The sequence below is a fragment of the Galeopterus variegatus genome, unplaced genomic scaffold, assembly GCF_000696425.1.
Source record: "Galeopterus variegatus unplaced genomic scaffold, G_variegatus-3.0.2 Scaffold3083, whole genome shotgun sequence".
Classification (NCBI taxonomy): Eukaryota; Metazoa; Chordata; class Mammalia; order Dermoptera; family Cynocephalidae; genus Galeopterus; species Galeopterus variegatus.
In genome coordinates, this window is record NW_007729194.1 from 146,172 (window position 1) to 170,333 (window position 24,162).

At 42.9% G+C, this 24,162-nt stretch overlaps 1 protein-coding gene across 1 annotated transcript in view; it reads left to right on the top strand.

Annotated features, from left to right (window-relative positions):
• LOC103599758 (rho guanine nucleotide exchange factor 9-like) overlaps positions 1 to 24,162 on the top strand; it is a gene marked incomplete at its 3' end in the record, with an annotated part of 143,842 nt that overhangs the window by 50,400 nt on the left and 69,280 nt on the right. Inside the window, exon 2 of the mRNA XM_008583916.1 lies at positions 18,298 to 18,477. Coding sequence (XP_008582138.1) covers positions 18,298 to 18,477 — 180 coding nt within the window. The remainder of the gene's footprint in view (positions 1 to 18,297; positions 18,478 to 24,162) is intronic.

Consider the following 24,162-nt stretch of genomic DNA (forward strand, 5'->3'; position numbering starts at 1 on the left):
GGGAAGTGGTAGGATGCAGTGGCCCAGCCTCACCTGGGTTAGTGGTAGGCTAAGAGACCAGCCACATCCTTAATGACCACTGCCCAGCCCCTAGGCATAGCAGCTTGGGCCATTTGGCCCCACTAATGAGGGTCTGCTATTTTTAGAGTTTCTCAAACTAGAAATCAGGTTATAGTATCCTGGGGAAGCCTTTCTGGCCCTCGGTACCAAAGGCTGGAGCTGGAAAGAGGTGGCCCCAGACTGGGTCTGGATGAAGGGTGGGTAGCAGTGAGACAGGTAGTTTGAGTGTGCCAGGCCTGCCCAGGAGCAGTAGCCTCCGAGCCTCCATGGGGTTACTGTTGACTGTGACAGCTTCATTCCTATTTCTCAGCTTTGGACTTGAGGTCAAGAAACATGAATTCTGGGCTGGCCTGGTGGCGCACTGCTACAGTGCGCCGCTTGAGAGTGGGGCAGCGCTCCCGCCGAGGGTTCGGATCCCACATACAGACCGGCTGCTCACTGGCAGAGCGAGGTGCGGGTGCAACACTGAGGGTTGCGATCCTGTTGCCAGTCCCGATCCGGTACGGGCGCAACACTGAGGGTTGCGATCCGTTGCCGGTCACAAAAAAAGACAAAAAGGAAAAAAAAGAAACTTGAATTCCAGTTGCTACTCTGTCTCATAGGATGTGCCTCAGTCAGGTTCCCTTCTCCCGTCTAGGTCTTATTTGGTCTGTTGGCAAAACAGCCAATATTTCCTCCCCAATGCTGGCAAGCCTCAGATAGGCTAAGAGTTAAGAAAATCCTTTGCTGATTTGCTTGTTCTTCACTCACAAAGCTGCATCTCTCTTGTCTCTAAACTGGTTTCAATGCCTGCCAGCAATTGGGCCTGACTGCTACCAGAGTAGCCATAGAAAGAAAAGGCCAAAGAAAGGGCCAGGGGAAGGCACTCTCATGAGGTCAAGCTGGTCAAAGTCATGCTGAGGTCACCTCGACCCATACAGAGGTTTTTTGATGTTAGGTCGGTCCTTCTGGGAAAGGAAACAGGTTTGCAACCTTTAGGTGGTCAGATAGGCTCCTCATGAACACTAGGTAGTGAGGAAATGGGTGGCAGGCATCAGGAACAGGGATTTCTTCCTAAACTAGGAAAAGCAAGGCCATGCCACTTGTACCTGCCACCTGCTAGAGGAAGCAGCCTGGGGTGCCAGCTCTGGCCCAGAGAGAGTACCCTATTCTGAGTGTGCTCATGGCCATTTAATTTTCTTTGATGAAAGGGAAGGGGTCAGGAACTAGACTATGTAGCTCAGATTCCCCCAAATCCAGACATTATGGGCAGTGTTCTCCTGAACCTCAGTTTTCTTGTTTGTAAAACAGGCTTAATTCTAATGTCTCATAGGACTTGTGGGTTTAAGAATTGATTGTGATGAAGTATGTGAAAAGTAGCTTCTAAAATGTTTAACATATGTTGCTGCTGTTGGGATTGTTAAAATTTCATCCAGGTTGTGATTATAGGTAGTTTGGAGGTAATCAAAGAGCATGTCCTCACTTTGTTTCTCTACCCCTTCCCTATACCCTTCTTTTAAGCCATTATTGTATTCATGTTACGGGTGTGGATACTGAGGCTCAGAGAAGGGAGAGATGTGCCCGAGGACACAGGATTTGGTAGTGGTGGGTTCAAGACTAGAAGCCATGCCTTGAGACTCCCAATCCAATATACTCTCTATGGCCTCGAGCCATAGAATTCCAGTGCTACCCAATGAATTCCAGTGCTTTTATACATAAAAAAGTTAGATACTTTTCTCTGACATATGTAAGAATGGGGATCTCCAGGGCCCAGCTTTCCCCAGCAGTGCCCCTGATTACCCACAAGAGGCACACTTGATTGACCCTTCATCCCTCCCACAGCAGCTCATGTCCCACTTGTCTTCTGCATCTTGGAAGCAGTGAAACATTGGAGATGTTAAGCTGTTGTGAAAGAAAATTGTGCTTCCTACTTAAGACACTTCAGGAGGATCCCTGGAGGCACTTGTTCCACCTTGGCCACCCCCATCTCGTCACAGCTTCCTGGGTATAGAAGCCACATCTGGCTGACCTGCCTACGGGGTAGGCCAAAAGGGATCTGAGAAAATATGTTTGAGGGCCTTGATCTGTGGAGGATTTTGTCAAATCTTAAAGGATAAGATGGTGGAAATCCAAGAACGAAGCTGAGAGTCCCTAAAGACCATCTGGGCTGACTCTCACCTGGCCTCAGTGTGGATATTAAAACCTAGCTGGGTTATTTTTTTCTCCCTTTGTGCTCTTCTTTTATACACCACAAACTCTTGAGCTGGGCCAGATTTCCGGCAGCCTTTCTGGCTTGCTTATTTTGCCATTCTGAGCCCAGGAGAGGGGAGGGGAGGCACATTAAGGCAGTGGTGAGAGGAAGGAGTTGGAGGAATTGGGGTGAAAGGGCTTTGTGTCTCTCTTCATCTGTCCTGCTGCTAATGCATTATTTTTCGGTCTTCCAGTGATTGGCTGTGGGAGCCCAACCCAATCTCTTGCTATTTTCACTTGTGCTGCTAAATCCTGCCAAATGACTATATACTGGCATACTGGCCCTTCTAGAGGATAGGACAAGCAATGAGGGGTGACTGAAGGAGAAAAGAGAAGAGGCACCTTCCTTTCTTTAAGTTTGAGAGCCCAGAGAGATAGATAGGGAAGTATTAGCTGCCACAGCCCTGCCAAGAAGTAGCTACAGTTTCCTCTGCTCTCTTGACCCTAGACACCTCATTTTTAAATTTTTTATTTTTGAATAGGAAGTACATTCACATGGTTCAAAATCTAAAAGGTCCAAGAGGGTACAGAGTGAAAACTCTCCCTTCTACCCCTGCCCTCTAGCCATCTAGTTCCTTCTGCAGAGGCTACTAGTGAGTCCTTCCAGAAAAATTTCTATGGATATATATGCAAATATGAATATATTCCTCTTTCTTTTTTATGGTAATATACTGTACACACTGTTCTGTACCTTGTTATACCTTGGAGGGTCTTTGACAGATACTTCATTAGATTGTACCTTGTGAGAGTGTGAAGATGTACTGTGGAAAGTAGAGATTGGGAACACTGGTTCTAGAGGAAAGTTGTCTGGGTTCTGGTTCTGGCCCTGTGTGACCTTCAGCAATCCCTTTATCTTTCTGAACTTTGGTTTTCTCATCTTTAAATTGGAGATCAAATAAGTTAGTATACACAAAAAGTTAGTTTTGTCTTTGATACATCGTAAACATTCAATAAATGTTAGTCATTTTTTATTATTGGAAAAAACAAAACAAAACTTTGGACTGTGAGTCAGAGGGTCTGGGTTTTCTTCTAGCCTCTGCTCCTGAGATAGCTGAGTGACTTCCTTTGTTCAGTCCTCAGTTTCCTCATCTTTATTGTGTGTGTGTGTGTGTGTGTGTGTGTGTGTTTGTTTGTTTTTTTTTGTTTTTTTTGGTGGCTGGTCAGTATAGGGATCTGAACCCTTGACCTTGATGTTATAGCACCATGCTTGAACCAACTGAGCTAACCAGCCAGACTCCTCGTCTTTAAAATGGAAGAACTCATTTCTACTCTGCTTATCTCCCAGAATTGCTGGGAGGATCCAGTGAGCTCATAAATGTGAAGGCAACTTAGAAACTATAATGTGCTGAACAGATGGAAGAAGTGCTACTTAACCTTTTTATAGAAGCTACTTTAGGTGGCCAGAACCCAGTAACCTGAACTGGATGGAGGAGGTAGTGTTCTTCCTTCTGGAAGTGGAACCCAAAGGCCGTCCCTGTACTGGAGTTCTATTGGCGGGGGAGAAGGATAGCCCATGGAAGAAATTTGAAATAGTCAAGTTTTGTCTTCTGACCTTTCTTATCCTACCCCTATTCCTCTCCTGACTTCCTTGTTTCCATGTTTTCTTCATCCCCTCAGTCTCTTGTCAAAACCTGCTTTCAGAAGTAAGGCATGTCAAAGAAGACCTCAACTTTCCATTTAAAATAACCTAACCCAGCTAGTTTAAAGAGGAGATGGGCCCAGGTTCATATAGCAAGTCAGCACTCAAGCCAGACCTGGAACTCATTCTTCCTATCCCCTTGTTTTATCTACTATCATTTGCATTTTAGTATGAATTTGAATTTGAGATTCCTTAGCAAAGATATCCGGTGGTGAGTGAGATTCTGGAAGTGTCTTTACTCAGTCTTCATACTGAGGAGTTCTTAGTCCTTAATCTCCAGGGTCAAATTTGTTTGAGTCCCTGGGGGAATGAGAGGCAGGTCCTGGTTGTAGCACTGAAAGGATGATGTCTGTAGAGCAGTTGGAGGAAAAAGCACCAGAAAATGTCTAAAACAATGATCTCTAAAGTGAGGCTCAAGGAGAAAATATTAGTTCTTCATATATTAAATTGTTAATCTTATTGTTATTTAATTTCTATTTTTGTGGAGTTATTTTACAAAACATATACTATATAAGCAATATTTAAATATTAGGATAAACATTCTTTGTTTTTATTTTTTAAAATAAATTTGTGTATATTTGAGGTTTACAACATGATGTTGTAGGATACATATAGATATCAAAATGGTTACTATAGTGCCCATCTACAATATCTATCACCTCACATAGATACTTTTTTGTGTGTGACAAGAGTGGTTAAATGTTTTTGTTTTTTATCAATAGAGGCATACAGTTCAAAAACAGTTGATAACCATCCTTCTAAAAGACTGAAGGCCTGGTGTCTAATCTTGGCTGTGCTGCTTACTAGCTTGATACCTTAGGCAACTTTTCTCTCTGGAGCCTCAGTTTTCTTACCTGTAAAGTGAAGGACTGAACTATGTGTACTTGCTTTTGGGAGTCTCCAATTCTGACCATCTCTGAGTATAAGTACCCACTGCCTTTCAGGCTCTTGAGCTCAAAATAGAGCCAAGAAGAGTAGGTTCAAGCCCTGGCACCTTCCTGGATGTTTTGTCCCTCAATCAGCTTCCAAGGGAACTTCTTTACTCCCAACTTCTTCACCTAGCCCAGACAGGTAGATGCTTCCTTACATAAGTTTGGCTGACCTTCTTGAAGTTCTTTTGTTACAAGCATAACTTTTTCCTGCAGACACAGATCTGGTGCCATTCCTCCCTGACCCTGAAGGTGGGTCTGATTTTATTTCTCTTGTGTCCTCCCTGGCAGCCTAGGTTTAGATGTTCTGTCCCTCTGTTTAAGTCTTTAACAACAAAGTCTGAAGAGAGGTCAGCTCAGCCTGTTTTGAGTCCCCTGGGGCCTAACCCAGTGGCTGCTCACTGAATGCCCTCTGCCATTTGCTCATCCACCATTTATTGAATGTCTGCTGTGCACCCAGGACTGTGCTATACTTTGTCAGGAGAAACATGGTCCACCTCTGAGCATGAAGGACAGGGACTAGAGGCATTGCTAGGTGCCTTGGCTTTGGCTAGATGTCTTTTCTATCAGTGAGCCAACAAGCAGAGGGAAATCAATGAACCACTGGAAACTATCTTCTACTTTCTGATGAGCTGTTTAAAGGCAGATTTCCTCTCTGGGCTGTAAAGACTCCCCAGGAGACACTTACATTCTTTCTGGAAATGCATGCCAAGGCCCAGAGCTTTTATAAGCCTGTGCCCTGGGTGGGCATGCTCAGTAGATTTAAAGGTGGTTTAAATTAATTGAAATATCTTTATTTTTCTTCCCTCTTCTCCAGATATAGGAGCAGGCCACAGTCCTCCTGATTAAATGCTGTTCCTGTTCTTGCCACCTAGGACCAGATGGCCAAAAGACATTAAAGAACCATTAGTTCCAACCTATTTCCTCCCCTGCTCCTCCCCACACCCACCACCCTCCTTCCCCTACAAGATTTTAACACGACATCTGTCAAATGGATAAAAAGTGACTTTCCCTTCTTCTCTTTGCCTTGCCCACCCACCCTCTGGCTATGGTGTTGATGAGTATAGAACTGTACATGTGGGAGGCACTGAGGACAGATTCTACATGTAGTTCTAGTCCCTTCCTCCTAACCTTCTGGAAACCTAGAGGAGACCCACTCCCACCTCTGCCCAGGAAACTCCAAGGCCTGGCTTTAAATCATAGTCCAGGAAAAGTTGAGACTCCCAGGACTGATCCCAGTGGAGCTACACAAAGGAATTCAAGAACCCAGGTGCAGCCCCCGAGGTCACTTCAGGGTTTGGGGCTCTTTGAGACCCTCTACTGCTCCTATAGGCTTTCCCTGGCCAGCTTCCATTTCTCACATATGAAGACAACAAGAGACCCCAGTGGGTGACTGGATCTCGGTATCCAGATGAAGTCCAATAAGAAGGGCAAGATGCCTGGGACAGGAACATTTTGGGTATATGACCCAAGCTGGCTTAACAGATGGGTAAAGGTCAGGGTAACCTCCAGCTTGGGAGAGTGTGCTTTTGACTCAACAACTCATGGGGAGAGCTTGCTGAGTTCATTGTTATTTTTATTTTTTAATAATAATTTTTCCCTTAGAATATTGGTGGCTGCCCTGGGTAGGTTGAATACAGCTCTAGGAAATTGCTTCTAGACTGTAGCATAGAGAGATGCTGCTAGGACTTTCCATTAGGGCCAGTGGTGGCCTCAGTGCTGAAGCTCACGGCATGGGTGGGGGTGGAACAGAACAGGTATAGATAGTCTCTCAAGGCAGACTGGGAAAATTCTGGACAAGCTACCATTAAATTCCTCAGCCTGCCCAGATCCTGACACAAGAAAGAGAAGCCTGGAGACAGTTTCAGAGATTTTGGTTTCTTCTGACTGGTCCAATGCAGTAAGGGGAAATTCTTGTACTGCAAACTCTCTGGTCCCTGAAAGTTTAAGACTGTTGGTCTCAATATGGCATGTGATTCAGCATCACTTGGGCTGCTTGTTAAAAATGCTGGGGTGATTGTGATCAGGGGTGCAAACCTCACATTAAGAAACTCTGGTTTAATGGGTCAGAGGTGCCTGAGTAATGCCAAAAGATCCTAGAACAACTTGACGGTAACTCCTATTTCCAAGATGTTTTGGAGATGCAAGCTAATGTTTATCTGACTGGGAGCTGCTCTTGTGTGGGAGACTTCCCCAGCCAACAGGATCATAGCTGGTAGTCCAGAAACATGTTTTCTCTCTGGTATGTGAAATCCTTGGCCCATCTGGCTGAATTTTCTTTAAAGGACTCATTTACTCAATAAGATTAAGCTCTTAACTTTGTGAACTCTGTGGCAGCAGCTTGGTCTTGCTTCAGAAACTCTTGGGTCCATTTGGTTGAGCTAGTGGCTGGGATTTCACTCTAGAAGAATCCATTGCAAAGGTCCAGACCAAGCAAGCAACTCCCCGTCCTTCATCTGTTTGATGATCATTATAGCTGAGATCACCTTATAACTTCCTTTGGAAGAGGTGCAGGAAGAAGCCAACCTTTGTTATTAACCTGGAATGAGTGAAAAAAAATGTCCTGGATGGCTTCATGCCCCAAGAGACTTGTCTGCGTTTCCCAGACTTTTAGGCCCTGGCAGGTGTGAGTTGGCTTATGACCAGTGTACATATTGGCCTCTGGATTGGGTGGTCTGTCCTGCTCTTGTTGAGCCTGATCCCCATCTAGGCTTACCATTTCAGATCAAGTCAGCACAGCTGGGTTTCATGTCTGCCAGGCATGGCTAAATACATGAAAAATGGAAAAATTTTTAAAAATTTTGAAGTGAAAAATGGATGGTATGGTGGGACATTGAAAGAAGCTGATGCCTAATAACTCACAAATCACATGCCCAAACTAGGAGAAAGACGATTGTGTCATTAAAAGAAATTATATTTGCATACTTTCAGCACATTTAGAATCTTTGTTACTTGAAAGCATTAAATATTCTACTCAGAAATGAAATTATTTAGTTATGGGCAATAGCAACACTGAGATGGAAACTGGAACCAGCCAGGCGTGACCTGTTAAGTACTGGGGGAAAGAAAAAGCAATGTATATATATTCATAGTGGGTTTTTTTTTCTACCTGCCATCTCTGTTCCTTTCGCTGATGACCACTGGGCACCTGTGCAGATCTTTAGCAAAAGCCAGCCTGCTCCAGAAGCCATCTGGCCATAAATTCTGGCAACAGTGATTGGACACCTGTAGGCCACCTGAGCACATATTATGTAAACAATTTCCTTTGCCCCATAGAATGTTCTGCAAACTGACAGAAATGCTAACACTGTTACTATGATTTGCCTGGTTTTAGAACTTAGGTCATAGAACTTTAGAGGCTAAAAACAATGCTGTTAGCTTGTTCATTGTGGATTAAGCAGGTGTTTTAGATCTACCACTCACAAGTGTCCATTCTGGTTATTTGGAGAATAACACTCTGGTTCACAACTCGAATAAACCTTCCAAATTGTTTATTTACTTCTTATTCTAGGTAGAAAATACTAAAAAAGACAAAGGAGAGAGAATACAGGTTAGAGTCATCAGGAAAAGGATTAATTAGCAGGTGGGCCAAGATCACATAGGCACGCTAGCTCCAGTGTCCTTACACTTAACCATTGGCTAAGGGTATGGCTAAGTCAGGCACACAGGTAGGATTGCATCTATCTGCAAGAGACACAGTTTGCCAAGAGTGGAAGGTTCCTGCCTGGTTAGTGGCAAGGGTTGGATCCAGAGATGGGACTACATTAAGGAGAGATTTAAGAGACTGACAGTAAGGAGTTATTAAAGCTTCTTGAGCGTAGAGAGTGGCACCAACAAAGAAGTTTTGAGAAATTGTGGGGGTCAAGGAAGCCAGTTGAGAGGCAGCTTGAAGTGATGAGGTCCAGGCCTAGGATGGAACAGTGAGACTGAAGAGAAAGGGTAATATCTGAGAAAGAGACATGAGGAAGAAAGAAACAGCAGGCCCAGAAGAGTTTTCCAAAATGGGAAAAATAAGGAAGGAGGGGAATGAGGACCTATGATGAATTTCACATATGCTTTATTGGAGGCAGTAGCAGGCCATCCAGTGAAACGTGGAGCAGGCAGTTGTAAATATGGGACTTAAGGTGAGTAGGAGCTGATGTCATAAGAAAGATGGTTTCTCTGAGGAACTAAGTAGAGTGAACAAAAAGCAAAGGTTTCTATTGACTTTTAAATGGAGCAGTTAAGGGTTAAAGTGGAAAATCCATTCCTCAGTTTTTCTAACCAGTCTGACTGGCCCGTGCTTTAATGTGTTGCCAGCAATGCCTCAGTGAGTTATCTTCAGGAAGGGACTAGTCAGCTTCAAGTTCTCATTTTCCTGAGCAGAGAGCGATAATGGGTGAGGAGAAATAAGCTGCAGTAATGAAATCCCTGTCCTTTGCAGAGCTGAAATGTTAGCCTCAATAGAATACCAGAGCTGGAAGGGACTTGAGAGGTCATTTGTGGTTCCAGTCTGTCACTTGACTGAAAAGGAAATTGAGACTGAGACAGGGAAAGGGACCTCCCAAGATCACTTAGTGAGTTACTGGCAAAGCTTCTTCCAATAGCCAATCTGAATCTTTGCTCTATATACGATGCCTCCTAGCTGTTGTTGGGGCAGCCTAAGTCATACCTTTCCAGAAGTGGGGAGCATGGTTATCCTTCAACATTTTAGGCAAGATAGCCAGAGTCTATTTACAAGGCTGTATTAAAAGGATGTGTGGCTTATTCAGGAGAGAGAATAAAATCCCAGCCTGTTTAAGATATACTGAAAGGGAACAAGGAAAAGGAATTTTGTTCTTGTCCATGCTTAGCTGTTGAGGAAGGGAGCCTTTTGGGAGGATAGGGTCAGGAAACCTCACAGAGAGGCAAACCCCCTCAGGTCCCTCCTTTTCCTCCTGTGCAGCTTCCCAGAAGGCAGGCCCAGCTTATTTGCCTTCATGGCAATTGGCACATTTGCTATTTCTCACAGCATGTGGTGGTTCTTTTTTAAACTGTTCCCCCTTCTCCTTATTAAAACTCTAATATTTATGGCAGCCACCCAGGCTAATTAAATATCTATTTTGGGGGTGCTACTCTTCAGCTAGGGGGCAAGAGCAAGAAGTTGAAGACAAGTAGTCTGGCTCTCAAAAACTGGGTGAGGGCTGTGATCCCAGGTTTTTTCCTATGTTGGCACAGCCTGGCATTGGGCATGCTCCTTACATGAGCCTAAATACACTTCTCAAGCATATGAGGGGTCTTCATAAAGTTCTTTGAAAAATTTGTATTATCTTTCAATTCTATTTTTCCATGAACTTTTTGAAGTACTCTTGTATACTAACCACTGAGGAAGGCCTTGTATATAGGCAGGGAGTGCCAGAGTCAGGGAGCCCAACCTTCAGGGTGGCATGGGGATCCCTGGGAGAGGCAAGGGTAGAGCCTACACTAGGAGTGTCCTATAAGGTTCTCCAAGTGTGATTCTCAGACCAGCAGCATGGACATCACCTGGGGACCTGTTTGAAATGCAAATTCTCAAGCTCCAGACCTACAGAATCAAGACTCCTGGGGCCCAGCAATTTGTTTTAACAAGCCCCCCAGGGGACTGAGAACCACTGCTCTAGGTTGTTCACAGGATGGGTTGGTCTGCCTCTCTGCCTGCTGACAGGGACTGTGGGGTACTGACAAAAGAAAAGTTGTAGAGTAAGCTGACTGGAGATTGAAATCTACTCCACCACCTACTAACTGGATAGCTATGGGCTACTTGTTTAACCTCACAGGTTATCTTCAGTAAAAATGGGGATGTTAATGCTTACCTTGGAGAATTGTAGAAATTGAGATCACAAAAGAATGCTCCTTACCCAATGCCTGGTATGTGTTTTCAACAATATAAGTTTCTCTTCCTTCCTCCTTCCCTTTCTTCCTCTCTCTTTTACTTGATTCCTCTCTTCTTCCCTTTCTTCTTCTCTTCTTCCCTTTCTTCATCTGTTCTCCCCTGAAAGGGCCCACTGGCCACTCCAAGTTAGCTGTGGACACATGCCTTGTTGACGATCAGAAACCAGCCTTAGATTTCAAACTCCCAATGCTTCCATGATACAGTGATCATATTCCCAAGTTAAAAATCAGGGCATATGGGTCTGACAACAGACATATCTATTTATGGGTTCAATGGGATAGAATATTTGAAATTAGGATTGTCTTAAGAAATCTGGATAAAAAGGGACAGGATCCCATTCCATTTTAAAGCATGATATTATGACTCTTTAACCCTCCCCATCCTCTTATTCATGTCTAAAAGTGTCTTTGGTATGGCAGTGGGAAGCACCGTGTGCTCCCCTCACTGGTAAGTCAGAGCAAGAGCCAATCTATATTTGGTGCTGCATCTGAAATGTCATAGGGATTGGGAATTATTTTGTTATAAGTCACAGTACTACTATCCCATGGCCCAGCGCTATTTGGGTACCTTGCTAGAGTAATCCAGCACCATATCCTGGCTTTATGTTTGGTTTGTAGGATGAAGGGTGGGGACAGTTTGGAATTAGGGCTTTCGGTAGGGAGAGAGCTTATAAACTAGTTTGAGAATAGAATTTAACCCCTGGTATAGCCACTCCTAAATGGCCTTTTCTTGGCTTTCTTTTTGTAGCTCTGTACCGTTTGATAATGATGATCACCTCCTGCTGCTTGAAACTTTTTCCTTGGTTTTTGCAAGATTGTACTCCTTGTTATCCTAATGATGTGCTGACAGCTTCGTTAGGTTTGTTTCTCTGGCTCTTCTAGTCTGAGACTGTGTAATCTTGTCATTCTGCTTCAAATGCCCTTCCTTTCCCTTCTCTATCTGTTACAATCCTACCCATTCTTTAAGGCCAATATTCAGTTCAGTGTACCACAAAACCTGTCTAGAGCCCAATAGCTATGTATAACCCCTCATTCCTCTGAAATTTTGTACTAGGCCAGCATATAGCAGGCACTGTACTAGGCAGAGTAAATCCAGCATCTCAGTTCACCCTCTCTACGACCCTGCTGGTGAGGCAAACATTATTATCCCCATTTTGCAGATAAAGAAACTGAGGCCCAAGATTTTGTAGTTTGAAAATCTTGTCTTTGGCTTTTCTGAAATTGCACTCCTCAGAATCCCAATTATGTGCTAACAGCTCCATTTTGGTTTGTCTTTCTGACTTCTGTTCCTCACTGCTCATTGTTACTGACTTCTACGGCTTTCTAAAGTAACAAAACAAAAAAAATTGAAGTTAGGTTTGCCTGCCTTTAACCACCTTTGCATATTGCTTGAAGGGCATGCCTTGTTGGTGTCTTGAGGCCCTTTGATCTTCAGGTAAAGACTGCAGCCAAATCACAGTGAGCAGATCCCTGCACACATAAGAGATCACTGAATGAATGTTAGTTGGAAAATGGATGAACAGAGAAAAGTGCATATGTGTGAAAAAACTGTAGCAGGTTAAAAGTTAATTATACACAAAGGGAAGATTTTGAAACAATTTCTAGCCTACATTTAGTTTACTTCTTAAAAATAACTCAGAGGATGGAGGAGGAACATCTTCTTACTCCTGCTTGTATTTGTGATGGGAGAGCACAGAAGCCCTATATAGCTGTCAGACCCTTCTGGATTAGCCTTCCTTTCGCTTCCATGCACACACCTGTCAGCTTTCAGTTCAGTGATTTATAGCTAATGAAGCAGGTAGGAGTGTAGAATTATCCCCGTTTTATAAGTGAAGAAACCAAGACCCAGAGGCAGCATAGTTTATAAGAGCAGAGTCTCTAGAGCCAGACTGTGCCTGCATTTGAATTGTGATTTCGTTAATTTTTGGCTATGTGAAATTGGCAAATTATTTAACCTCTCTGAGCTTCAGTTTCCTCATCTGTAAGACAGGAATAATAATAGTGTCTCCTCAAAGGGCTACCATGAGGCTTAAATGAGTTAATGTATGTGAAGTGTTTAGAATAGTGCCTGACACATAGTGAGTTCTCTTTATTAGTTAACATCATCATTGTTATCATTACACCATTAGTAAGGTTTAAATCCAGGTTCTCTTTTTCTGTCTTCTCTGTCTGTGGTGTTATGTTGGAAACAAAACAAAACAAAACACTGGTCCAGGAGGCTGGCCATTTGGTCACTATAGGCAAGTCACTCCTGTTATATTATACCTGATCTCTAAAATGAGGGCTTGAAGGTGATGATCTCTGAAGTGCTGTACAATTCTGACAGTTATTGATTCTAAGTAGGCCCTGACAACAGGCTTGCCAGTTGGTTAGTTGGTTTGTGACCACTGGGTCCTGGATTGTCTTTCCAGGATATAGTTGCACCCTGTGACCTGAGGTCCCAGTCATGTCAGCTGGATTAAATGACAGAAAGAGTGAGCCATCAGCTGCTGGGAGAAACTAAGCATGGAGTCCCTAAAAAAAAAAAAAAAAAAAAAAACCCCCCAAAAAAACTGCAAAGTTAGAGAGTAGAGGCAGTGTAATCAGCCAGAGCTGAGCCTGGGAAACCTCAAAGAGCATCATAGATAGTGTCCTGAGTAGAGGGTTAGTAATTGATGCCAAGATAATCTTTTGACCCATGATAAAAAGCCTTGGTTATAGCTCTTTTTTTTTTTTAGTTCAGAATTTAATTTAATTCACTTAAATGAGCATCTGAAAGTACACCTTTTATCTACCTTCCTGAAATTCAAATGATTTATTTTACATTTTTATTTTTATTTTTGGCCACAGAATAAGTCTTAATAAATTTAAAAAGACTAAGATCATAGAAAATAATAGAAAATATATTCTCCAACAACAATAACAGAAGGAAATTTAGAAAATTCACAAATATGTGGAAATTAAACAACACTCTCCTAAATAAACAATGGGTAAAAAGAAAAATCACAGGGAAAGTAGAGACTATTTTGAGATAAAAATCAAAGTGCAACATATCAAAATTTATAGGATGCAGGGCTGATGCAGTGCTTAGAGGAAAATTTATACTTGTAAACACCTATATTAGAAATAAGAAAAATATCAAATCAGTAATGTAAACTTTTAACTTAAGAAAATAGAAAAAGAAGAGCAAACTAAACCAAAAGCAAATATAAGTAGGAAATAAAGATTGCATCAGAAGTATATGAAATAGGGAATTAAAAAACGATAGAGGAAATCAAAACCAAAAGTTGATTCTTTAAGAAGAGCAACACAATTTGCAAATCTTTATCTAGACTGACCGAGAAAAAAGCAGTCCAAAATTACCAAAATCAGAAATAAAACCGGGGCATTAGTACATTGTCCTTATAGTTTTTCTGTGGTGGTAAGATTTAGTTTCTTTCTCTTGCTCATTTGTATTTTTGTTCTATGAGTGGGTTTTGTTCTTTCTTGTGTATTCATGGTAATGATTATCATTTTTCAGATTCCCAGTGCAGGACTTCCTTGAGGATTTCTTGTAAGGCTGGTCATGTGGCAGTGAACTCCTGCAATTTTTGTTTGTCTGGAAAATACATTATTTTTCTCTCATTTCTGAAGGATAGCTTTGCTGGGTATAGTATTCTTTTCTGGCAGTTTTTGTTGTTTTTTCCTTTTAGTATTTTGAATATATCATCCCATTTTCTTCTGGCCTGTAGAGTTTCTGTCAGGAAGCCTTCTGTTAGTCTGATAGGGGCTCCCTTATAGGTGACTTGACACTTTCCTCTTGCTTCTTTTAATATTCTCTCTTTATCTTTGAGCTTTGCCAGTTTGGCTATGTGTCTTGTAGAAGATCTTTTTGGGTTGAATCTGTTTGGGAACCTTTAAACCTTCTGGATCTGAAGGTCCATGTCTTTCCCTATACCTGGGAAGTTTTCCATTATTTCATTGAATAGGCTTACCATGCCTTTTCCTCTCTCCTCTCCTTCTGGAACAGCCATGATTCAAATGTTTGTGCACTTAAGGCTGTCTGCTAGCTCTCTTAGATTTTCTTCATTGTTTAACATTCTTTTTTCCTTTTTTTGATCCACCTGGGTTATTTTGGAAAAACTATCTTCAAATTCAGAAACTCTTTCTTCTGCTTGTTCTGGCCGGCTGCTTAACCTCTCAGTTGAGTTTTTTTATTTTGTTGAGTGAAACTTTCAGTTGCATGAGTTCTGCTATGTTCTTTTTTAAGATATTAATCTCTTTGTAAATTTCCCCCTTCATATCTGGGTGGTTTTCTTCTCATTTCATTTTGTTGTGTGAGTCATCTCATATTTCAGTGAGTTTCCTTAAGATTGTTGCTTGGAATTCCTTTTCAGTCATTTCAAGGGTTTCCTGCTGTATAGTGTTTGGTAGTTGAAAATTACTGTATTCTTTTGGTGGTGTCATATTTTTATTTATTTATTTATCTTTGGTGGTGATGGTGTGTTTCTAGTATCTCTACATTGATGTCTGGTCATCTGGTAGAGCAGTTGCTTATTCTACCACTCTGGAGTGGGCTTTCAGGAGAGAGATGTTCTTTTCTTTTTCCAGCTCCACTGGTTACTCTCCTTGTGTCAATGCTGTTGAGTGTCTGGTGGGTTGCCTGCACAGTGGTTGTGGCTAATGCTGTAGCATCAAGCTGCTTTTGTGGCAGCTGTGGCTGTGGCTTTCCAGCTCCCCTGGGTACTCTCCTTGTGTCAATGCTGTTGAGTGTCTGGTGGGTTGCCTGCACAGTGGTTGTGGCTAATGCTGTAGCATCAAGCTGCTTTTGTGGCAGCTGTGGCTGTGGCTTTCCAGCTCCCCTGGGTACTCTCCTTGTGTCAATGCTGTTGAGTGTCTGGTGGGTTGCCTGCACAGTGGTTGTGGCTAATGCTGTAGCATCAAGCTGCTTTTGTGGCAGCTGTGGCTGTGGCTTTCCAGCTCCCCTGGGTACTCTCCTTGTGTCAATGCTGTTGAGTGTCTGGTGGGTTGCCTGCACAGTGGTTGTGGCTAATGCTGTAGCATCAAGCTGCTTTTGTGGCAGCTGTGGCTGTGGCTTTCCAGCTCCCCTGGGTACTCTCCTTGTGTCAATGCTGTTGAGTGTCTGGTGGGTTGCCTGCACAGTGGTTGTGGCTAATGCTGTAGCATCAAGCTGCTTTTGTGGCAGCTGTGGCTGTGGCTTTCCAGCTCCCCTGGGTACTCTCCTTGTGTCAATGCTGTTGAGTGTCTGGTGGGTTGCCTGCACAGTGGTTGTGGCTACTGCTGTAGCATCAAGCTGCTTTTGTGGCAGCTGTGGCTGTGGCAGTGGATGTGGTGGGCCACCCATGCAAAAGTGGTGTTTTCAGCTTGCTCTCTTGCCTGCTTCTGGGTGGAGGGAGCTGCTGCCCTTGGCTCCTGCCTAAGACCCTGGGCATGCTCTCTAACCTGCTTCCAGGCAAAGGGGCCTGCTGCCCTCAGCTCCTGCCTAGGACCCTCATCGTTGCTCTCTTGCCTGCCCATGGTTATAGTTTAAAACATGAGGCTTTGGGGTCTATATGTGCTATTGAGCCCTAGCAATGCCCAGTTGGGACCCATCTTTGGCAGGAGAAGGGAGGCTTCTCTATAAACATTTATTTTATTGAGGCCAGTGACTAGCAATTCTTCTCCACTGCTGCTAGAACAAGGAGAAATTGACTTTCAGTACAACTGGAAGAAAGCAAGTTCCACATAAAAATGAATCCCTCAGAGGCAGGAGCACTGGTGACTAGAGGTGGCTATCTAAATCTCCTTTAGGTTTCTTTAAGAACAGGAACCATCTGGTTAATGATATGGATGGAGTTCTGTAATTTCAGTACAGCTAATCAATAGACATTGGTAGTATGGTTTGATGAATATAAGAGCACATGAGGTCAGAAAACCTAGTTCCATAATTTATTGTGCTATTGGCTAAAGGACCAGACCACCTCTGAGCCTCAGTTTCCTTGTCTTTAAAATATAGGTAAAAGTGAGACCCAACTCATTCAGTAAGACTCAAGTGTTGCAGTAGATGTGAAAACACTGCAAACAGTAAAGCATGATGTCCTTGAAAGGTTGGTGTAAAAGGTCCTGCTGGAAATCTCTTTTGCATCCATGCTGAGGAGCTTTCTCTATGCCTTACCTTCTGTGGAAGGCATGAAGGCCAGAGCAATGAAGAATACCTCAGGCAGGGCCTGACAAGCAAATGCCTTAACTAAATCAAAAGATCAGAGTATGTGTGTGTTCGTACATGTGCAATATGTTGTGCATTCATTTTGTGACCACAGGGTTATTCTCTGGCTAGTATGTTGGAGAGGAAACCTTTGGGAGAGGATGCATATTCCATAGACTGTCTCTGTTGTCCTTGAACTATTTTGTCTTTGGTCTTATGGAGCCATGATTGCCCTGGGGAGCCAGTCCTTTCTCAAAGCAGGTTAATGGGAAAGTTGACTTCAAGAGGACATGTCCAGCAATTCAGTGGTTGGAAGAGTGCTTGAGTCTCTTTGCCTGACAGGCCATGTATTCTCTATTCTGAAATCTGTTTCTCCAAATGCCAGGAAGATCAATGGCCCATACAAGCAGGAACAGTTGGGGGGAAATGAAAACAAATAATAAAGAGGTCAGGATGGTAGCTAGAGAGAGGCAGACTACTCTCCAATCCCGTTCTTTTCACTGTGCTTAGATGAGTGTTGTGAATATGTGTATGTGTTTGTTTATGTGGCATAGGGATAAATGTCTACCTGTTGTTGTGTGGAGCCCAGTCCTGCTGGCCATGAAGTCTAATGACCAGGGTTAGGGTCCATGTACAGTCCTTGCCTTACCGGGTGATACTGACCTCATCCCTTAACTTCTTGGCTGCTCAGTTTTGCCATCCATCAAATGCAGAAGTCAATCCAGAGCCCCTCTATATCTCATAGAGTGGTTATTCAAATCACTAGGTGAATCTGTGCCAAGGTTGAGTTTCTTGGGTACAAGGCATCACAGAAATCCATATTCTTTCATACCCATGACCTCTCTGGGTGGTATCGTGTGAGTGAGAGCAGGAGGCTGCAGGACTGATGTCCATTGTGTGTGAGGAATGTCGTGATCTGTTACCCCAGGGGGAGGGGTGCAGTGGGGTTAAGTAATGTACCGCCAACTCTCAATTGGCCAGTTCTAATGAGGATGACAAAAGGGGGAGGAGCACAGAGAATTGAAAGCTAATAAGTTTGAGCCTCATTTTAGCCAGTGATTTTAGCCTCTCCACTGTTCCAGACCCAGTGCTAGAAGCACCAAGGAGAGATGGATGGGAGCTTTCTTTCTTCTCTGGGGGACGAGTTAATGAGCAGGGATAAAATCATGAGGCCTGTATAGTCCATATTTACACTCTGGGTCATTCCATGACTGGCTAATGGAGAGTTGACAGTATTGTTTGTCTTGGGGTTCAGTGCAGCTTTACCCCTACCCCTCACCACTAGCACATGAGTTTCTCCATAAGTAGTAGAGTTCTGTGGGTGGGGGAAGGGGCAAGCATGGTAGCCAGCTGTGTGGACTGAACACGTTCTCATTTTGTCTCCTAAGCTGATCACTGGAGATTCCATCGTTAGTGCTGAGGCAGTATGGGATCACGTCACCATGGCCAACCGGGAGTTGGCATTTAAAGCTGGCGACGTCATCAAAGTCTTGGATGCTTCCAACAAGGATTGGTGGTGGGGCCAGATCGACGATGAGGAGGGATGGTTTCCTGCCAGCTTTGTGAGGGTGAGTGTCGGCTTTCACTCTCCTCTCCTCTCTCCTTGGCTGCCTTCCCCTGGCTTCCCCTTTACCAACCCTTGTTCTTCCGTTCATTCCTCTCCTGATGGCTTTTCACATAAATATAGATATATATCGATATAGATATAGACATATAGGTCTCCTACTCCTATAGATATATATAGGCGTCCTTTAATCCTTGCCCATCTAATTTTTAGACTTTTCCTTTGTCTCTTGTTTGTTTTAACACCTGCTCCCACCTTCCACCTTTGTACAAATCACTTTCCTTGTCTTGGCCTCAGTTTCCCCTTCTGGGGTTGTTCTTTATAGTTTTTGAAGACCCCTTTAACTCTATATTGTTGTGAACTTTTGCCTTTCTTATTTCTGTTCTTTTCTGCTTTATTTTGCTTGTCGCCTCTTTTTTTTACTCTTTCTTCTTGTAGATCCTTCTCACCTCTTCCTCTTCTCCCTGCTCTTTCCCCTCCCCTCTCTCTTCTCTTTCTTTCTGCTTCCTTTGCTTCATTTTCTCTTTTAAGGAAGTGTGAACACCCCTGTGTGTTGTCAGAGAACTGTCTTCAGCTGTTAATGTAAGAGTGTGGGCTCCCTGCCACCCAGTGGCTAGAACTTACTGATTGCAGATTTTACTTTTTGCAAGAGAGTCAAGTGGCTGGGATCTAAGGTGTGATGGGGGTAGGAAGCGGGCAGCTTGTAAGGGCTTGCAAGGCCTTCACCTCTTTGACATTGTACTATGAAGAACCTGGCCCTTAAAAGAGGGTCTCTTGGGAGGGAGCTCCCAACAGTTTCTGCTTCCTCCTGGTCACTGATTAGCAGGGTGCTATGGGGAAAGAGCATTGGCTAGGTGTCCCAACTCTTGGCCTTCCTTGGTATTGTGAACTGGAATCAGTTCTTTGACTATTGTGAGCTCTGATTTTCTCCACCTGCAAAATGGTGTTGGCAATTCTTTACTGCCACAGGATGTCACAGTGAATGGGATAAAACATGTGAAAACTGCTTTGTGGTAAGACAAGTACCAAAGCCACATGAAGGTGTGTTATGATCATCCTTACCACAGCTTATCACTTTTGTTAGTTTCTCCTGTAAGATAAGGCTGAAGTCCTTTGGACCCCAAACAAAAGGTCAGTGGGGCTTGGGTTCTTAGAGGTTGATGGGCCTCAAGATTGGAATTATGGCAGTGTGATATGAATGAAGGAATAGTGCATTTGGAGTCGGACAACCCATGATGCAGCTTCACTACCTCCTAGCTTTATGACTTTTTGCAAGATTTTTAACTTCCCTGAGCTCTGACTTCATCTGAAAAATAAGGGTAGCAAACATTTTATAAGGATTTAATGAGATCACATATGTGAGTAGGGTATCTAGCACAGTGCTTGACACATATTAGGTACTTGGCAAATGGTAACTAGTTTTATGATTGTTATCATCATAGTTATCATCACCACCATCACTACCTTATTAGCTACAAGGAGGTTCATGTATCAAGGCTGGCCCTAGGGGTTGAAAGAGGCCTTCTTTCTTGGAGGACTGCACACCCAGAAAACACTGTTATTTGGTTGAGATGATTTAGGTGAGGGCACTGCACAGAAACAGGGGAGTAGACAAAATGACCTGTCATTCCCTTCTGTCCTCGGAGTTTCCTAATGAAATATCCAATTCTTTCTTCTCTGCTTATGCACCATCTTCCATCAGAGTTTCCAAATGCCATCTGTGTCTCAGCTCAGCTTTGCTGGTTGATGAATCATTCCCAGGGTGGTCAGAAACTGCACATCAGTAATCACAGGCCTTCGGGACTAGCATGAGGCTCTGTACATATACAACTTGTGTCTTTTGTGCTGAAAGTCCTCTCTCCTTAAAAGAAGGGTTAAACTGCACCCAGCAAGAACATCACCCAAATCCAAATGCATTTCACTCTCAAGGAATTGTCATTTTTATAATAAACAGTAAATCAAGGGATGTGGTAAATGATTGAGCAAGCCGGGATGGCTCATGGAGGCAAATGGCAGAGCCAGGCTTCAGAATATCAGTGAGCAAACACTGATGGTCCCTAAGTTGAAGGCCAGGAAGACTGTTCCTCCAGGCATATAGCCCTAGCAGCCACTTGGTATGGAGTTTTAGCCCAGTGGTTCTCAACCCTGGCTGAATAACAAAATCACTCCACCCCCCCACCCCAAAAAAATGTCCACTAAAACCCAGGCTCCAGGCTAATTAAATAAGAATCTTTGAAGATGGGGCCCATAAATTAGGTTTTTAAAAAGCTCCCAGATGATTTTACTATACAGCCAGGATCGAGAACCAGTGGTCATTATACTTCTATTGGACAGTAGAATATACAATGAGAGCCACAAATGCAAGCTACATATGTAATTTAAATTTTTATAGTAGCCACACTAAAAAAAGGAAAAAAGATATAGGTGATATTAATTTTCATATATATCTTACTTAATCCAATATATTCAGAATAGTATCATATTATCACTATAAAGTCATGATATATTTTACTAAGTCTTTGAAATCTGGCATGTATTCTACACTTACAACACATCTCAGTTCACACTAGCCACATTTCAAGTGCTCACATATGGCTAGTTGCTACTGTATGAGATAGCACAAGTCTAGAACATAGACCTGGAGCATTAATGATAGAGTTTAAATCATAACACAGAGCTCCAGTATTCTTTCTGTTATACCAGTGTTTATTCTTTGAGAAACTAAGATAATATTCCATATTGGCTCAGATTGTATTCAGAATCAGCATTTACTTGAAAATTGTGAACCTTTGTGTTTGTTTTAAGAGTAGTCTAATGTTCTTCATATCTCTAAATGAGAGTACCATGAAATCTTAGGGGCCAGCTGATGTGATGTCACCAGTAAAAGGAAATGGGATTAGGCGGTTGCATTAATGATGTGAATATTCGCTCCAAGGTAGACCTTTCAATTCTCATGAATGAGCATTTTTGTTTAGGTTTACATTTCTGGTAAGATTGTGTGATATGCAAGGGATTGCATGATGGAGGTTGTGGAAGCTTTTTTCCAGTAGATCTTTAAAAATAGAATTGCAATCTCCACTTTTCTACATTGGTTTTGGTTGAGGATAGAGTGGTATTGTGAAAATGGTGCTACCTGTATTAGGAAATGTGAGACTTGAGTTCTAGTCATGGCTCTGCCACCCATTTGGTATATGACCATGGGCCTTTATTTTCTCCCTCGTCTCTGAAGCACTTTGTAGAATCTATTCAAACTCTGATATGTCTAGGTAGGATATAGAAATGGGTCACACTGAACTGTTGAATCTTCGTTAGTGATGATGAACTTGGTAGGTGAATGGGTGGTTTACTGGGATGCTGCACCTCCACATTGTAGGTTAGTTGTCTGATTCATCCAGAATCACCCTATGCTGAGATTCATTAGCTCCTTGAGAACATCATCCCTAGGTTATTTGGCATAAAACAGGAAAGTAAAGTAACAAATAAAAGACACTCCCCGCCCCCAGCAACCCCATACCAACTGGACACCCTTGTAGACCGTTGGACCAAATCAGTGACTGACATAGCAGGGCATCTCCATGCTCTACCTTGAAGTCTCATTGCTGTGGGAATATTTGAGCCCTAGGATGGATAACCAAGGGTGCTTAGTGTGCTCTGTCTAGCCTTACCTGTTATTAATCACATTAAACCCGACCTAGAGTCTGAGAAACCCAGATTCTTGCCTCATTCTGCTATTAGATGTGCAACTTGAGCAACTTCTTGCACGTCTTTGAAGCTCAGTATTCCTTTTTGTAAAATAGGGATAACTAGGCCTTGTGAAAATGCTTTGTAACCTGTGATGTGCTGGATACCTATAAATAGGAATCATTGTACCATTTTGGATGCTGCACAAGAATTTGCCAGGTACATATGTCTTCTAGTCAAATATGCCTCCCCTGTTCAGAATTTCATTCTTGTGCGTGTGTTCTCAGGTTCTCTCTCTTCTGTACTTGGGGATGTGGCTTCACAAGATCAGTGCAGGAGTTGATGTACCTTCCCAGCAGTTGGTCAGGTTAAGTAAATTAGAACTTGCTAACCATCAGTTCCCATATCTAGCTGTTGACATATTTAGATGCTTTCCTGGGCTGGTTTCCCCTATGGGAGCTGAGAGCAGACTGCTGGGATATAATTACATTATGTCTCTAAGCAGCAAATTCCATCCCTGTGGTGGGCCTTCTTTTGCCTGCTGGGCCCTAACTCCAAGTCATTCGGGATCTTTTTTTTTTTTTTTTTTTAGTCACTGTGCATAAAAGGAGCTTTTGTTCCAATGTTGGGTCATGGCCTGAGGAGAGCTTGCCACCTGCTTAAGGGCAGATTGTGTACAGGACACACAACAACCTGTTATTACGGATGGGAGGTGAGGCCTGTGTGAAAAGGTGTGGGTTTGGTCAGAAAGTAAATACCCTTCTCAGATGCCTTTAGGAGCTGGATATTTTCCTTGTTTCTTAACATTCTAGATTTCTCTGGTTTCTGTCCTGCCTGGAGGTAGGGAAATGAAAGGATGACCTAAGAAGGTTATTACCATCATTCCTTGCCTCTGTACAGATGAGATGTCATAGAATCCCAATCTCTCCTTTTCATAGAGATGCCTACTGTTTCAGAGTATTGCTTGGCTTTTATTTATAGTGTCTCTTTTTTGGCTACAGAAAGAGAAACTTAGGAAAAGCTTTTTACCTATATGAATCCCTAGACTCACAGTAGATTTAGAACTAGAGAGATCTATTTTGGCCAGGGTAGACAAATTAAATGCTTACAGGGGCCAGACAGGCAATTTATGTGAGGGCAGAGACAAGGGGTAAGTGGGGGCCAGAGTCCAGCTGAGAAATCCATGCCCATCTAAAGCAAGCAGAAGTGAATTAGATGTTTCCCTTTGGTGGGGTGGGGTGTAGGGAGGAGGGAAGCCTAATGGGGCCAGATCTTCCAGTTTTTTTTTCAAGAAAAGCCAAGAATTGGATTTATATGCAAAAAATATTTATATTTTAAAAATATTGACCAGTAATTCACATTTTTAAAGAAACACTGTGAGGGTCAAACAGAACACATCTGTAGGCTGAATTATCTCCCCAGGACCCATCTTGCAGCCACTGGTCAGCCTAACCTCCTCATTGTGTAAATCCTGAGGGAACACAGTCCAGAGAATGTAAATCACTTGCTTTCTCATGTAGGGAATTAGTGGCAAAGTCAGGACTTGAACCCAGGCCTCCTGAATCTTATTTATGACAGTTGATTAAAAGTCTTTGTCTAGTAAGTCCAATGTCTGGGCTTCTTCTGATATGTTTTCTGTCAGTTTATTTTTTTTCCTGTGAATGGGCCATACTTTCCTGTTTCCTTTTAGGCCTTGTAATTTTTTGTTGAAAACTGGGAATTTTGAATATTATAGTGTAGTAACTCTGGAAATCAGATTCTCTTCCTTCCCCAGGGTTTGCTGTTGTTGATTGCTGAGGGCTGCAATTATCCATTTATTTAGTGACTTTTCCAAACTATTTTTGTAAAGACTGTATTTTTTGTCATGTGTGGTCACTGAAGTCTCTATTTCATTATCTCATTGGTCAGCCAGTGACCTGACAGCGATTTTCTTCAACACTAGAAGCAAAGAAGAAAAAGAAATACTTCTTTCCTGGTCTTTGCAGCTTGACTCTGAGCTGGGGCACTC